Source organism: Alnus glutinosa, chromosome 9 (genome assembly GCF_958979055.1).
Source record: "Alnus glutinosa chromosome 9, dhAlnGlut1.1, whole genome shotgun sequence".
Classification (NCBI taxonomy): Eukaryota; Viridiplantae; Streptophyta; class Magnoliopsida; order Fagales; family Betulaceae; genus Alnus; species Alnus glutinosa.
Genome location: NC_084894.1, coordinates 23,219,731 through 23,235,269, shown reverse-complemented (window position 1 = coordinate 23,235,269; position 15,539 = coordinate 23,219,731). Strand labels below are relative to the sequence as shown.

Genomic DNA, 15,539 nt, shown 5'->3' with positions numbered 1-15,539 from the left:
AATTGGACGAGCTCGCTCAGGCTGCGCTGGTATGGTTTCTTCTTCTTTCTTGTGTTTTTTTGTTGCCCATAAAATGAGAAGGAAGAGGAAAGAATATGAGGTCACGAATCTCGCAAGAGCGACCCATTTCGTGTGAATTCCCTAGCTTTCTTCTCCTTTTCCTATGGTTTCTCAGCAGCCAAACGTGTTGATCGGGCTTCCTCTTTATACGGTCCTGGCCGGAAACGGTGCTGTTAGTGATGTTAGTAAACGGTGTCGTCCTTTTTTATGTCATGCGGTGTTCTGCACAAAACGGTGCTGTTTTAAACTACCGCATCAATACTACCGCATAGAAGCTGAATTCCTTTATAAAGCACTGAAATACGGCAGTTTCTTTTTACTAAAAAAATCAAATTTTAATACAACAAAATCCTTTAATGTCACATCAAACGATTTTTTACATTAAAATTTGATTTTTTTTAAAACAAAAGCCGGTTAAGAATAGTAAAACGTCCCCAACAATCATTTCCCCCTCTATATATACGTCCCGAGTGTGGCATCATACCCTTCATATTTTCGTCGCCGTCCTATCTCTCTCTCGCTAGCTCTCTCGCTCTCGGCTCGTTCGCCTTGCATTTTTCATCGAAAAAGTAGGTGAGTCTCAGTTCTCTTATCTCATTGATTACTGCTCGGAAATTATTGTATATATTTCAGGGATTTGGTAATTTTGGGCTAGGGTTTCTGATCTAACCGCTGGAATAAGCGGAGGCTGTTTTTATTAACCTCGGCGATTTTTTTGGTGTTTAATTTGATTATCATTCGCTAGCCGATCAGATTTCACTGTTTATCCATGTTGACGTGGGCTGTTCGGTCGCTGAGAAAGCAGTGGAAAACGAAAAGAAAAAGAAAACTGCTTTTCCTGTGTTGGGATTTTCATTATATGGAATCCGACAATGCAACAAATTTTCGATTCCGTATTTCTGTTATTTTCCTCTATTTTCTCAGCAAGCTAATAGAGGGATAGTTTATCCTCAGCCTTTTTTATTCACCTTCTTTGAAAAGAGAAAGCAATTGGTCCACAAATTGTTTCTTTCTCTTTGTCTAAGGAATATTCAATATTCAGGTTTGACCTATTCTATAAACTATCTTGGATCTGGCTGTGTTTGATTTTCTTGCATAGATTAGAGTGCTGTTTTTTCCTTTCTCCTATTTCTGTTGATTTCATATAAACGTATTGTGGTGTTTAGTGATGGTTATACCAACTGCGTTTTTGTACATTTCTTGGGATGGAGTTTTCTGTTTACAGTAGCCTTGATATTTGTCTGCGAAATTGGCATAGGTACGGCATAGTAGGCTGCCAAGAATTGCAGATGTTAGCAATTTTTAAACCTGCACCCCATGGATGTATAGGTTTATTCCTTAATTTTTCTGTTGTACAATTATTTGAAATTTTATTCTTAAAAAAATAGGAAAAAGTACACTTACCCATCTCAAACTACGAATTATTTTTCTGTTGTACAATAGTTTTCCGAGGGCATTCTTCACAAGATCTAATTTGACTCCATTTTCTCGGCTCGGATCAAAAAGGCAGCAAACGAATATTAGTTTGAGCTTTTCCATGTCTTGTAGGCGCCCTACTCCCTTTTTTTTAGGTTTTTTTTTTTTTCAAATTTATCAAGGTATTTTGGTCAAACTTATATTTTTTAAAGGCCAGTTTTGTCTTTATTGGCCTTGGGGAGACAATGACAATTTTTGGTTGTTTGACTCGGTCTATAGTTTTGGGGGGACATGGACAATAAGGTGGTAGTTTGAGGGAGGTGTGCGTACTTTTTTCCAAAAAAAAAAAATGGTAAGTTTTAACAATGTAAAAGAATAATGACCAATTAACCCATGCCCTTCTTCTTGTCGTGGAATTTCAATTGTAATGTATATTTATATTTTTTATATTTGGTTTTGTCATTTAGAAATTGAAATAATTTTCATGACTACTCAATAGTTAATCAAATAATTAGGAATGACTGCTTAAGTTCATGATTGCTTCATTAAATCTTGACTTCTTTTTGTGGTCCATATTTATTTCATGCCCTCCTTCCATTAATTCCTTAAACATCAAGGGAGTGGATGGTGATTGTTTGTGTTAAAAAGTAATTTTTATAATAGCATATCACAAGAAGCTTAGGAGGATAATAAGTACCATAATGAGTTCCCTATGAGATAATGAGTTGATAACAAATAAACGTTTAAACCCTTGATTTCTCTCTTGATGATTTCAAATTCAACCTTTATGTAAGCTTACTTTTAATTTTCTTTGTAGAAGTCAAGTTGTACTACACATAATTCAAGTTTGGTGAAGTATACTTACACCGCCTATGTTTAGGATTGTTTTTGACCACACTCCCCTTATCTTTCAATTGTTCTAAGCACAACCCTTGAAGTGCTCGACAATTCAAATAGACCCCGTGTATCCCACTTCTATATTAATTAGCAACACATGGTTTTTTCTATTTCAGTTATGCCAACACCTGAACACAATATTTTCAATTTTTCTCATACTCATACCCACATCCAAACCAGCATTTCCAACTTTTGCTCACTATCACAATGAGATACACATGATGGTGGATGTAAGTAGCGATTCGTGCTCTCAAGCCTACTGTTGCTACCATGGCGTGCCACATCAAGTCCTCCGCTCCCAATGTTGTCGACACCCAATCCTAGCTTCCCCACCTCCAAACAACATCTCCTTCATGTCATGGTCCTTTACAATGTGGATCTTGTAGGGGATCTAGGCTTCCCACAATGGCCTCGCAAGATTTGTGACTTTTGAGGATGCAAGTACTTTCGAATCGACCTCAAAGCTTTACTTGGATTTTTTGGTGATGGTGGTGGTAGAGTTGGTGATATTATCATTCTCCATTTCAGTGGTGTAACGATACAGGAAAAGCACTAGCAATATATGTGCTATCACTTTAAAAAGACTAGTCAATTTGGAGCGTTACTACAATCACTTATAAAGCTCAATTTCACCCAGTAAGTAAGCAATGTGGGACTTGGCACCATTTAACACCTATGAGTGTCTTTATAAATTGCCCACTCTATGTGGGCTACACATCATTCCAATATGAGACCGGGGTGTTACAAGTGAGGGATATAGAGAGGTTGATGGAGCCCTAGTTAGCACCAAAGAGGACACAAATGCAAGAGGATGACGACATCACAAGTTAGGTGCGGTGGTGGATGATATAGTGCATGCATAGGTGGATTCATTGGAGAAATCAATGGCAACACTGATCTTGTGGACCGTTTGAACTGCTTGGTTCTGTGTTGCAAGCCCTCAATCAGCTTAGTTGGAAAAATCTCACAAAAACGAAAATAAAATATCTGTGTTATTATTATTTACTATTTTCTTTTGAATTTCTTCAAAGTTTGAAAAGGTAGGAGGGAGCTGTTGAATTTGAAATGCTCCATTAATTATGGCAATGATTATGCAACCTCCTGGCGTCTGAACTTTTTAATTTTTTTTTTTTAAATTGATTCAATTGTGAAATAATTGTGACCATAGCTTTGGGTCCGCTATCCCGATCATATTTTTCACCCTATCCGCGGTGATTCTGCAGTTGGTAGCACAACATCTCCTATTCATAGATCTGCGCTTGCCTTTATATAGTTAGATACAAAATTATTTATAATTAATGTCAAATAGATCCATCAAATCATCAAATCAATTCAATTATGATTTAAGGATTTAAGTACTTCTTCTTATTCCTTATTCTTGCCCGAAAAAGAAAAAATATTATTTGTATTCACATCCTCATAACTCAAGTTGGATAACTCTCAAATAATCCAAAGGAAAACCTTTAGGAATTATGAATCCTGCAATGTATTGGTGATGTGTATATAACGCAGCTTGAGTAGTAAAGTTTTGGGTTATGAACACATAAGCCGGTAAAGAGTACATATGTTGAGCTACCAAGGAAGTAATAACCCCTAAAGATGCTAGAGTAAGGCCTAATTGAAAATGAATCGAATTGTTGATTGTGTCGTATAGACCTTTATGTCCACGCTCCAATTGTCCCCCGGAATGGGCGAAAGCCTGACAGAGCAATGCCGCGTGGAGGTAGGCATGGCTCACGTGATGGAGTGTTGAGTGCCTCTCGTGGTTCTTAGGTCTTTTGGATTTTTGGTTTTTAGGGTCTCGCGGGTTTGTTGGGTCTCTTTCTTTTTGGGGCTGATTTGGTTGTTTTCTTGTATACGACCTGTGTACTTAGGGTTTTTTTTATAAAATTTTATTACTTATCAAAAAAAAAAAAAAGTATACCATGTTTGACCCAATGTTTAATATAAACTTTTCAAACTATCCATGTTCATAAAATTTCTTATCACCTTGGAAGCTTCAATGCTATTGATGGCAAAGTTGACTACAAGCCTTGGTCAATACAAATAGGAATATGTCATGTTCATAGCCTATTAAATTACATATAGAAAGTGAATAAAATATTTTTGTACTTAAATGGTACTATTTCATGTATTATCTTTTACAATGTGATAAAAAATGGCTCCTTATAGCCTAATAACTCTCAACCTTTTTTTGAGTTACATAAGTCTATTCTATTCCCCACATAATGGCCACCACAATATTCCAAGGAATAGGGTTCCAACTCGTACATTATTGGCTAGATGCCAATTAGACCCTCCTGAAGTTGCTAATAGGAACATTCAGTTTCTTGAATGGATTAGTCTATAGATTGATGTTGTACTCTATTTCCAACTCTTCAAACATAGTAGGATTTTAGGGTGTTCTACATGATTATATCTTCTTTGTGTTCATACAGGGTGGTCAAGGATGGCATTAATGTGGCGTTTGGGTGGGGGTAATCTTTAGGATTCTTGGGAATCCTAAAAGATTACCTTGTTTGGTTGCATTTTAGTGAATGAAATCCATATACCAAAGAGGCAAATCCAACATGCATTGTGATATGTATTGTTAGTATGCTAATTTTTCTTCCTTATGGCCATTGTGAGTGTTTAAACTATTTCCAAATTCTTATTTAGAGAGGAATCTGAATAAGCTACTGAAGACGTGATCTTTCCGACAATGAAGGAAATTGCTTGATTCGTAAATATGACTGTGATTCAGGTTTTATGTAGGGGTGACTCCATACATAATAGCTTACATTGGTCTTCGGGTTTTTTTTTTTTTTTTTTAAATTAGATATTATTATGGTTATGCAAGAAAACTTAAACTATGTGAGAATTTTGTTATGGTTATTTTTTTAAATGCTACTTTTTGGGTTTGATTGCCCATTTGTAAAGCATGTATATAAAAGCGAGGAGCTATGCCTTGAAACCAAACGTGAGAATTTCATATTTCCAAGAATCGTATCAGATTCCTAATCATTCGCAAATGTGGGTTTAGTCACATTCCGAAAAATCCAAATTTTGCAGGCATCACATTCTCGGGAATGTAGATACCGGGAGAATGTTAAATGCCTTGAACCAAACGCCACGTAAGGAGCACTGAGATAGTTTTTTTCATTATTGTTACTAGGGTCGAAGTTGAGATGGATGTCTGTGAGCCTGTGAAGATGAATGATGAAGAATCCACAATTATTAATGGAGCTGGAGGGGAAGAGAAAGATCTATTGATAAAGGAGGCAAATAATGATGAGAATGTGAAAGAAAAGGCAAGGAATGAAGAAGAAACGAATAAAGAGGTGAAGAATGAAACAAATATTGAAAGGGATTCTAAGGGAAGGGTTAATGGGTCAACCAAGAGGACTAAAAGGAAGAGAATGGCTTTGAGAAAGAAAATGGCTAAGGATAGCGAGAAACGTGAAACTACAAACACAAATCACACAATTAGCAAAAGGAAGATAAATGATTTGGTTGGTAGTTTCGCGATGACTGTTGAAGACGCGAATAAGCTAGTATCACTGAACCATGAGGGCAAGAAGAAGAAGACATCGAGTGATTCTAATGAAGTGGTTCTTAAGAGTAACGAGAAGCCAGAATCTTCAAACAAATTTAGCAAAAAGAAGAAGAAGGCTTCGAGGGTTACCAATGCAGTGGCTACTAAAGATGCAAATGAGCCAAAATCATTGAACAAGAAGGGGAAGATGGCTTTGACGCGTTCTAATGAAGAGGTTGCTAAGGATTCGAGCAAGCTAAAATTGTCAGAAAAGAATAAGATGGAGGGAATGATATTCATGTGTAGTTCTAAGACAAAGAAGGATTGCTACCGTTACAAAGTTTTTGGTTTGCCTGCAAGCAAGAAAGAAATTGTACTAAAGATTTATAATGGCATGAAGTTGTTTTTGTTTGATTTCGATTTGAAGTTGATGTATGGGATCTACAGAGCTACAGGAACCGGGGGTTATGAAATTGAGCCCAAAGCCTTCAAGTCTGCGTTCCCGGCTCAGGTCAGTAATCATGCAATGCGAATTTTTTAATATTCAACTTGACTACTTGCTATGCATGTTTGATGCTTCATGATTATGATATGACTCCTACCAAATACCGAAAACACTTTTTAAAAAACTTCCCACACCTTCATATAGGTATTTTTTAAAAACATACTTGTTTTTCAGGTGAAGAGGCTGGTCTTGTTATTTATTAAAAAAAAAAAGGGTAAAAAGGTGGAGGCTAGCCTCCGCAAGTGGAGGCTCATGGCCACCATGCAGTTGTGGTGGTGGGTACCGCGAGGCCACCTTGCATTTCTAGCATTGTTCATCGCGATGGCCGTCTATCTGTCTGGCGGCCATGCAGTGCCCAACAGATTTGCGTGGTAGCCACACAAGGTCGGTTATGCCTGGTAGGCACCGTGGTTATATCTGGTAGCCTTCATAGGGGTGACGACTATCACCTGTGGAGGATAGCTCTAGCAGAGGATAGCTCTAGCAGAGTAAAAAAAAAAAGCTTGTTTTTGGTTTGTTTATTTCATTTTTTCAAAACACTTATCATTTTTTTTTGTTTTTCACAAACAGTTCTTAATTTATTTGACAATTTATTTGTGGACTCTAGACAACAATTTTTCACAGGTAGCCCCCACCAAAATAATGCTCAATTTTCTTTTTTCTAGAACTCCTTTTGAAACCTAAAACACTTTTCAAAACTTTTCTAAACCAACCCTAGCTCTCCTATCTTTTAGGGTTAAATACGTTTGACCCCCCTGTGGTTTAACGCCTTTATTTTTAGCCCTTGTGGTTCATTTCTTATTGTAGATGGTACCTCGTTTATGGCTAAAGACGGATATAGTACTTCTGCCTAACTTTCGTTCAAAAGTTGACGGAAGTTCACGTCAACATCTCTCAGAAGCTGACACGTGTCCTATGCATTAAAAGAAATTAAAAAAAATAGAGGAGAGGTGGCTCAAGCCACCCCTTTGGGCAATTCTCTTTGGAGCTCTTAATTACAATATGATTTTGATGACTTTCTGCTTGTTCCCGAAATGGGATTTCTTCGATGTTCATTTTTTTCATGGGTTTGCTTTGCTTTGGCTATCGAATTGTATTTGCTCTCCCGCTCTAGCATCAAAGCTTGAATTCAATTTTATTTTTTGGGCTTTCAGACCTTCAAGTACTCCCATTGAATTTCTTCAAATCCTGAATCTGAATTTGGGTCTTAGATCTCCAATTTCAACTGAACTTCATCTTCGTTGGAAACCCTCCACAAATGTCTTCGTGTCTCAATGGAGGTAGCGGAAGAACCTATGCGCTCGACCTCAACATCGTGAAATTCCCATCGACATGGACCAGAACCTCACACTCTTCACCCCCTTCTTCGACTCTCTCCGAATCGAGCAATTCCCCTTGGTCAAGGGGGTGGCATTTTCTCTTTGGGGGTGGCCGAACCACCCCAAGGGCCCTTGGGGTGGTTCGGCCACCCCAAACCCCTCTTCTTCTTTTTTTCTTTTTTTAATGTTTTATTTTTTTAGAAGTTTTATTTTATTTTATTTTCATTTTTTTTTAATGCGTAGTCGTTAAACCACATGGGGCAAAAATGTATTTAACCCTATCTTTTAAGCTACTCATTCTTTGCTTAAGGTTGGCTGGATTTGATCTAAGATCTATAGCATGGTGTTAATAAACTTTACAGCTAAGCTATTTGACACATTTACAAAATCAAGAAGGTGTTAATTACTTTTCTCATGGTGGTTATCCCATTTGAAGTTGAGCTAGTGAAAGAAAATAGCCAAATCCCGCTCTTTTTAAGAAATAAAGAGGGAAAGAGCTGGTATGATGTGTCAAAGGCCCTCCCATGATGCCATGCATAAGGAAATGTGGTGGGTAGGGTGGGTAGAAGAATTTCTCTTTGTCATTGAACACACTTTGAGGGGAGCCTGATTGGTATTCAAATATTAATTAAATGATTCAATTCACATTTTTCATGAGTTTAAGCTTTTAGAATAAGTGGTAATATAATAACATTTTATTAAAGTAGTGATACTATTTTACCTTCAACTCCACGCTTTACCTCTTATTTTTTATGAATATTTTATGTGGTTTGGGTCCACACATGAAAGAGATTGTTAGAGTATTAATGAAAGGATTAAATTCACCATCTCCTATTAGTTTAAGATTTTGAAATTAGTATTTAAGACTTTATCTCATTCAAATGTTGCCGAACAACAAATTTTGTTAGTTGAAAACACAAGTAACACCTTTGTTTTCTTGAAGAAATCTAACTAAAAAAAAAATAAAAATATTTAAGTTTCAATTAAATTTCATCAACTTTGTAAGCTATGTTCCTTTTGTGAATGTTAAAGTGCCTCACTCGTCTCATCTTTGATTATTCTCATGTTAGTTATTGACTTTGAATCCATGTTCTTTTGTTTTTGCCTCAACTTGTTTCTTTCTAGCTTGGCTTAAGTTGTAAAGTTTGTTTAATTCTTATATAAATTGTACTTCAGCCTCCCAAGCTTCCAACCCAATCTTGCTTATTCCTTTAAACTGCAACTCAGGCCCATTTGAAAATATAACCCAAGACTCCAGCAACACCTAGAATGGGGGTTGAATAGGTAGGTGTACGCCAATATAATGCGGAATTTAAAAATTAGCAACCATAGAAACATTCACCAAATATAATGAAAACAGTAAATTAATCAACACAAGTAATTTGATGACGAAGCGGCAACATTTTGAAGAACTCTTCAAAAGTGAAACCACTCTCGGGTAGTCAAACCCAAAAAATCAATTCACTATGGAAGAATAAGAAGTTACAAGTTTACGCTTACAAAACATTTGAAGTTGACACTCTTTTGTATTATACAACTGACCCGCTTGCCTGTTACCGGCTTACCGCAGCAGTTTTTCTAGGACCTTTGGATAATTCTTCTACTTGATCTCCTTTATCGGAACTCCGATAATTTGAAGGCTTTTTCTGAAATCTAAGGTTGTGTGGTTTACAATAAACAAACTCTAAGAGATAATTATCATGAATACTCTAGGATCAAAGAACTCTCTCTTAGCACACTAAAAACATAGCCTCCTAGTCTTACAAAAATCGTGCATAGAGAGACCTATTTAAAGAGTCTTTGAAAACTAGGTTTACTAGAGCAATTAGGAGACCCAAATATGGAAAAAAGGTGGCGACATTCAAATGGTTGAAGCCATTGTTTGAACGGAACTAGGTTAAAAACAAGTTTTTGATAGCGCTGTTGGAACGGTCCGGCAAACGGTAAACTTTGTAAGACTAGAATTCGAATGGTGCTCCGTACGACAGTCTTGGATCTCCAAAGCAGCACACTGTTCGGACGGTGTACCGAATGGTGGCGCCTCTGACTCATCAAAATAACATACCGTTCGGGCGGCTTAATGGACGGTCTAGCGAATGATGCTCTTAGGTTCTTCAATAATGCATCTTGTTCAAACGGTGCTCGTGGATTCTTCAATGAAGCATATCATTCGAACGGTACAACGAACGAATGTCTTTGAAGCTCACCGTTCGAACCCTCCAGCAAACAGTCTAGCAAACGGAGGTCAATTTTCACCCAAAAATCCAAATTACACCCAAACATGTTTTGACATTGAATTTGGCAATACCAAATTACATCCATAGTGAGGATTTTTTCTAAAGATGTCCACGTAAAGAAAACCACTCTCAATGGAGCCTTGGATCTCCAAATACTCTTCCAAGGGAAAGAGTAGTCAACGCTAGGGAGGGGAACTTTATAAAGAGTTCTAACCTTAAAAGATTGTCTTTTGGAAGGAGCCCAACAACATTTGTCTTCATCTCCCCTACCCCTAGCAAAATATAGAGCTCTGAGAAAGGAAGATACAATATCCACCTCCTAATCATGTACCAATCTGATGAAGCTCATGTCCCAATGCACCTTGTCATTGTGAGCAAGCATGTGATCAGCCACCAGAGCCTCCCTCTGGCAATGCAAAAAAGCTTTGGAAATGAATATTTTAGAGGACGATCCCCACGCCAAGTGTCATGCCAAAAACTTGTTCGAGAACCATCACCCACCTCAATAGTAACAAACCTGGTAATCCCAGCCCCTCCTAATATGTTTTCAAAGACTCACCCCATAAGGCCCATAAATAGCTTTAGAACATCATTCAGCTGCCAAACTGCGATATTTTTTATCCACGATTTGATGCTAGAGAGCCTCTCTTTCTATAACATATCTCCAAAGCCACTTTCCCAGCAGGGTATGGTGGAAAGACCTCCAAGCAGGGGCAAAACTACATGGACTGTTGGGGGGTCCTTGGCAACCCCAAAATTTTGTATAGTCTATGTAAAACCACAGCTTTTTGTGCAAGGACCCCGGCATTGGCAACATTAATTTTTCAAACCCACCAATGATTCACCGTTTCAACTTTTTAGGTGTTATTGGGTCCTATGCATCTTGTACTTAATATGAGCATTTTGTCTACATCTTGCACCTTAATAATTAATACTTCTCCTTTAAAAAAGTGGAGATGTGCTTCATGACTAGATTGATTATTCCAATTGCTTCTAAAAAAATCTTTTGCATTTGAGTTTATTTTTCCATTTACGCCTTTTGGAGAAAAAAAAATACACATCAAAAAAGACGAAATACCATGGTCGTTCAAATTGTGAGTCTATTAATATCTTATGATACTGCTTTTAAATCTCTATGGTTTGTTCATGGACTTTTTTTATTTGTAATCAATTTTTTTTTATTGTAAATAATAGTCTAAAATTTGGTATGACTTAATATGAAATTAAGTTTAAGATTTGTCTGCTTTTATTTTATATATATCCACGCGCACAAATAAAAGGATTATATGTATCTATATATTTATTTATCTACGTAGGTTTGAACTCCCCACACACAAAATGCTGGTTCCTCCCCTGCCTCCAGACTAAGGGTAGTACAAACCTTCTTCCAATTAAGAAGATAGAACTTGGGCTCGTTATTCAAGCCACCCCACAAGAAATACCTTTGCAATTTCTATCCGATTAGCAAGGGGACTGGGATAGGGAAGAGGGAAAGGCAGTAAGCAAGCAAGTTGGAAAGCGTGCTCTTGATCAAACGTTAACTGATCACCTTTTTAACGATATAGTCTTTTCCACCCTTCTCTCTGTCTTTTCAATAATTGTATCCCAAATAAATTGAGCTTTGAAAGGGAGCATCCAAAGGGAGGCCCAAGTATTTTAAGGGTCAAAGACGAAACCCTACAACCCAAAATACAAGTAAGGCGTTGACATTCAGCACACAACCAATAGGAACCAACTCAGATTTAGCCTTAGTCAATCTTTAGCCCTAAAACGACTTCAAAGCAAAGTAGAACACATCTAAGATACCGAAGATTATGCAGAGAAACCCCACAAAAAATAAGGGTATTGTCTGCGAAAAGATGAGAGATAGCTAGTGTATCATCATTCCTAGCTCCCCATGAAAGGCCGAAAAGCGGCGAACTTCTATAACAATCACAAAAAGGAGGAAGTCAAGAGGATCATACTATCTCAGACAACGAGAGCTTCTAAAAAAACCACTGGGAGTACCATTAAGCAGGATAGAGTACCGAACAATGGAAGTGTCGTGCTCAATCCAACTTTGTTATTTCTCCTCAAATGCACATCTCTTTAACATATACAGTAAAAAATCCCAGTTGACATGTTCATAAGCCTTTTCTAGGTCCAATTTACATAACACTCTCGATTTGAGACAGCTATATATGCATTCATTGGTAACCTGAGTCCGTGGCCCTTTAGTATCGAGCAGGCCTTTATCGCTTTAAAGTCCAATCTCCAAGTGGCTCAATTTAGAAGAACTCTAATCCTTAGAAAGTTGGGCCTCTTCTGATGGGCTAGGCTTCGAGCATACTCCTCGGCTTGCGAAGAGTTCTCAGGTTGCAATGAACCACCTTGCTCCAAAACCAAAACCAAAACCACCTCCCTAATTAATCAATCCATGTCACGTCTAAGATTCTATGGTTGTGGCTTCAAGGACTGAAGTATTGTACGAACCTCATTGCCACTACATTGTATATCCTCTGCTGCACTGGCACGTTTGACGACATGTTGCAGAGCCTCCTCGTTCCTCATTCCATACACTTCTTGACCGTTGATGGTCTAGGCTTCTGCCGATGATGCGCCTAGACCAGTGGAGCTACCTCCAAACTACCTTTGCCCCAACCGCCACCTCCACAAACGATCTTGTATCAACCACCACAACATGCTCACACCCTATCGGCACTGGCCCTTTTCCACCGCCATGGAACTTCTGAAAGTTGTTGAGGAACCTCCATAACTCAAGAGCAAACCCCAACCAGCTTCTTCCTCCTCTGCCTTCCGGGATGATAACGAAGCCTTTCCTACCGCCATCGTTGTACTCCGCGACTGCCAAAAACGTCCAGGACAATTTGAGCCATATCGGGCAATGAAAGCCTTAACCCCCGAGCCCTTGAATGCCTCGAGAATTCTTTTGAGCTCTCTGCTTGAAGCAACTCCCTCGTGGTTTCCAGCAACCAAGAAACACTTATCTACTCTATAGAAATTGATCGAATGAGCCCTCGACATATTTCATACACTCATAAAGCCAAAACCCCCTCAGCCCAGACAAACTCGAAGGACTTAGCCTCAACAAGGAACCATCTGGAAGAAGCCATATCGGCCCAATCCCAAAAAACGGGGAGAAAATGTCACTATCAAAGCCAATGACACCACTTCAGTCATCATTGACAACCTCTTTCCATACCACCCAACCAACCAACCAGCACCAGAGAAGTTAAAACCAGAGGGGAACCCACACACACACCAGAAGAGAAAACAAAAGGGACGCGCCTTGCGCTGTAGACTTGAGAAGGAAGATGGTGGCTTGGGCCAGCTGTAAAGAAATTAAAAGAAAGAAGTAGAATGAGAATAAGAAAAGTTAGAATCAAAGAAATTAAGAAGCCAAGCCTTGAGCTAGGCCACCCTGGTCTCAACATGGCTCTGTCCTTGCCTTCTCCTATGTCATTAGGATTCGGTTTCTTAACCTCTCCTTGGTGTGTTTTAATTTCTTGATATTTGTCTTGCTTGACCATTGACTTCAACATTGAAGTTGTCTTGCTTTTGTGTTATCTTTGGTTTTTGAATGACCAAGACATTCTTTCACTCAATGTTTTCTTTTTGTTCTCCTCAAAATTGCATCTTGCTTTTCCTTTTTTGGTGGGTTTGAACGAGTAGAGTTTTTCTTTCCTTACTTTTTTAGTTGAATTTCCCTATCTATCTAGAATAGCAATTGCAATAGCTTCCATGGTGGTCATCACTAATGGATGATTGGAGTGATTGGAGGGATTCCATTACTATCATCGAACTTGACCGGAAGTCTTTTTGGTGCCTTTGTAATTTAGTTTGAAAGCAAATAGCTCTTCATTTTTCCACTGGTAATTGATGGATTTATACAAAGAACTATGGAGTTGGAGAAAGAAAATATTAGGATCTTCACGCTAACCTTTTTTCTTTTCCTCATTTTCTTTTGGATGACATGATCTGGGGTAGTAGTATGAGGCCAAGAAATTTGAAAGGGGAAAATACCCCCCGAGTTTAGTTTTATGTCAAAGCTTGCTAAATATCCATGATTTTTGTTTTTCTTGCAATTCAACATATTCTCCGATTTAAAAAATAATTATGAGGGAAATTTTGAAATTTGCTTCTGGTAGGTGCGCTTCACTGTTTTGGAGGATTGCTTGCCAGTTGCAGAGGAGAAGTTTAAAGGGGTCATCAAGGATAATTATTACTCAAAGAACAAGTTCAATTGTCAATTGACCTCTGAACAGGTTTGGATTTTTTGTTTTTTTTTGTTTTTATCAATGAAGGGCCGCCCTTCATCTCCCTGCATTTTATGCTAGTTGATAGTAATTACATCATATACTGGTCAATAGGTGAAGAACCTGTGCAAGCTTTTCCGGGCTGCCGGCAAAGGTCCCAAGTCCAAACGGTTTGGCAGAAGTCTCAGGGCAGAAACTCACACCTCTGTTGACCAACAGAGAACTAGGCAGCACAGTCGCAGGGCAGAAGCTCGCAGATTTGTAGACCGGGAGAAAACTAGGCGACAGAATTGGGAGCTTGAGAGGCTCCCTGCTTTTGTTGGACTCGACCGGTATGGAGGGAGACCCGTTGCCTATGAAAGGGAGGCATATGCATCTCCTGTAATGCATTCGACTCTACTCCCACCTTTACGTCAACCGTCAGGCCCTGCACTCGCTTTGCCGTCTTATGCTTATGAGAGGGCCACAGAATTGGATACTTACAGAAGGGACCCACTTGGTGAGTATCATGATCGACGTTTTTCGGATTTGGAACTGAGGCACCAAGTTGGGATTGAACGTCGTGATCCCTATAATTTATACACAGAGCGTCCTTTGTACCATGATCCATTGTATTCTGCAGGTGCGCCAATTGAGTACCGTCTTGAACGACACCCACCGGCCGAGTATCTTCGCCCTGGCCTTCTTCCTGAATACCAGCACCATTCTCGTCCTGCAGGCACTCCACCTGAACATAATCACTTTCCACCCCTGTATCGGTACTTAGATTAGTGTCAAGAACTGGGAGGATACCTAGTTCCCCGTTATTTGTGTTGTTGGTCTAACTGCTTAGTGCCAAGAACTGGGAAGATCTGTTGTTTGTCTAATTGCTTAGTGCCAAGACCTGGGAAGATCCGTAGTTCACCCGTTATTTGTATGTTTGTCTAATTGCACGAATTGGCGCAAAGCAAGTATTCTGATGTGGGATTGGATTGGCAGATGAAAATTGAGTTTCATTTTACTACCCAAATATTTAGAAAGGACTTTGAAGTTTTTAGAGTTTGCTAGATCATTTTCTAACCAAAGATTTTATAAGGATAAAAAATAAAATAATTTTTTTAATGAAAATAAACTAATTTTATTTGGGTGAATACTATTTTATAAGCAATTTTGATTATTAATGACTAGGGTGTAAATGAGTTGATTTTGAGCACGTATTAGCTGTTCGGGTCCAGCTCATTTATGTAACAATGAAACTCGACACAAGTCTAAAATTTGTGTGAGCTCTACTCGCTTAAGAAAATTTACTGATCGAACTCGAGCTCAGTCATTTTGGTCGTTCCTAAGATACGGTAT

At 38.5% G+C, this 15,539-nt stretch overlaps 1 protein-coding gene across 1 annotated transcript; it reads left to right on the top strand.

Moving 5' to 3' along the window:
- The first annotated feature begins 502 nt into the window (after positions 1–502).
- LOC133877024 (uncharacterized) lies at positions 503–15,213 on the top strand. The gene is made up of 4 exons (XM_062315255.1): positions 503–629; positions 5,528–6,398; positions 14,097–14,213; positions 14,319–15,213. The coding sequence occupies exons 2-4, from the start codon at positions 5,541–5,543 to the stop codon at positions 14,973–14,975; spliced, it is 1,632 nt and encodes a 543-aa protein (XP_062171239.1). The 5' UTR covers positions 503–629; positions 5,528–5,540; the 3' UTR covers positions 14,976–15,213.
- The last annotated feature ends 326 nt before the right edge of the window (positions 15,214–15,539 follow it).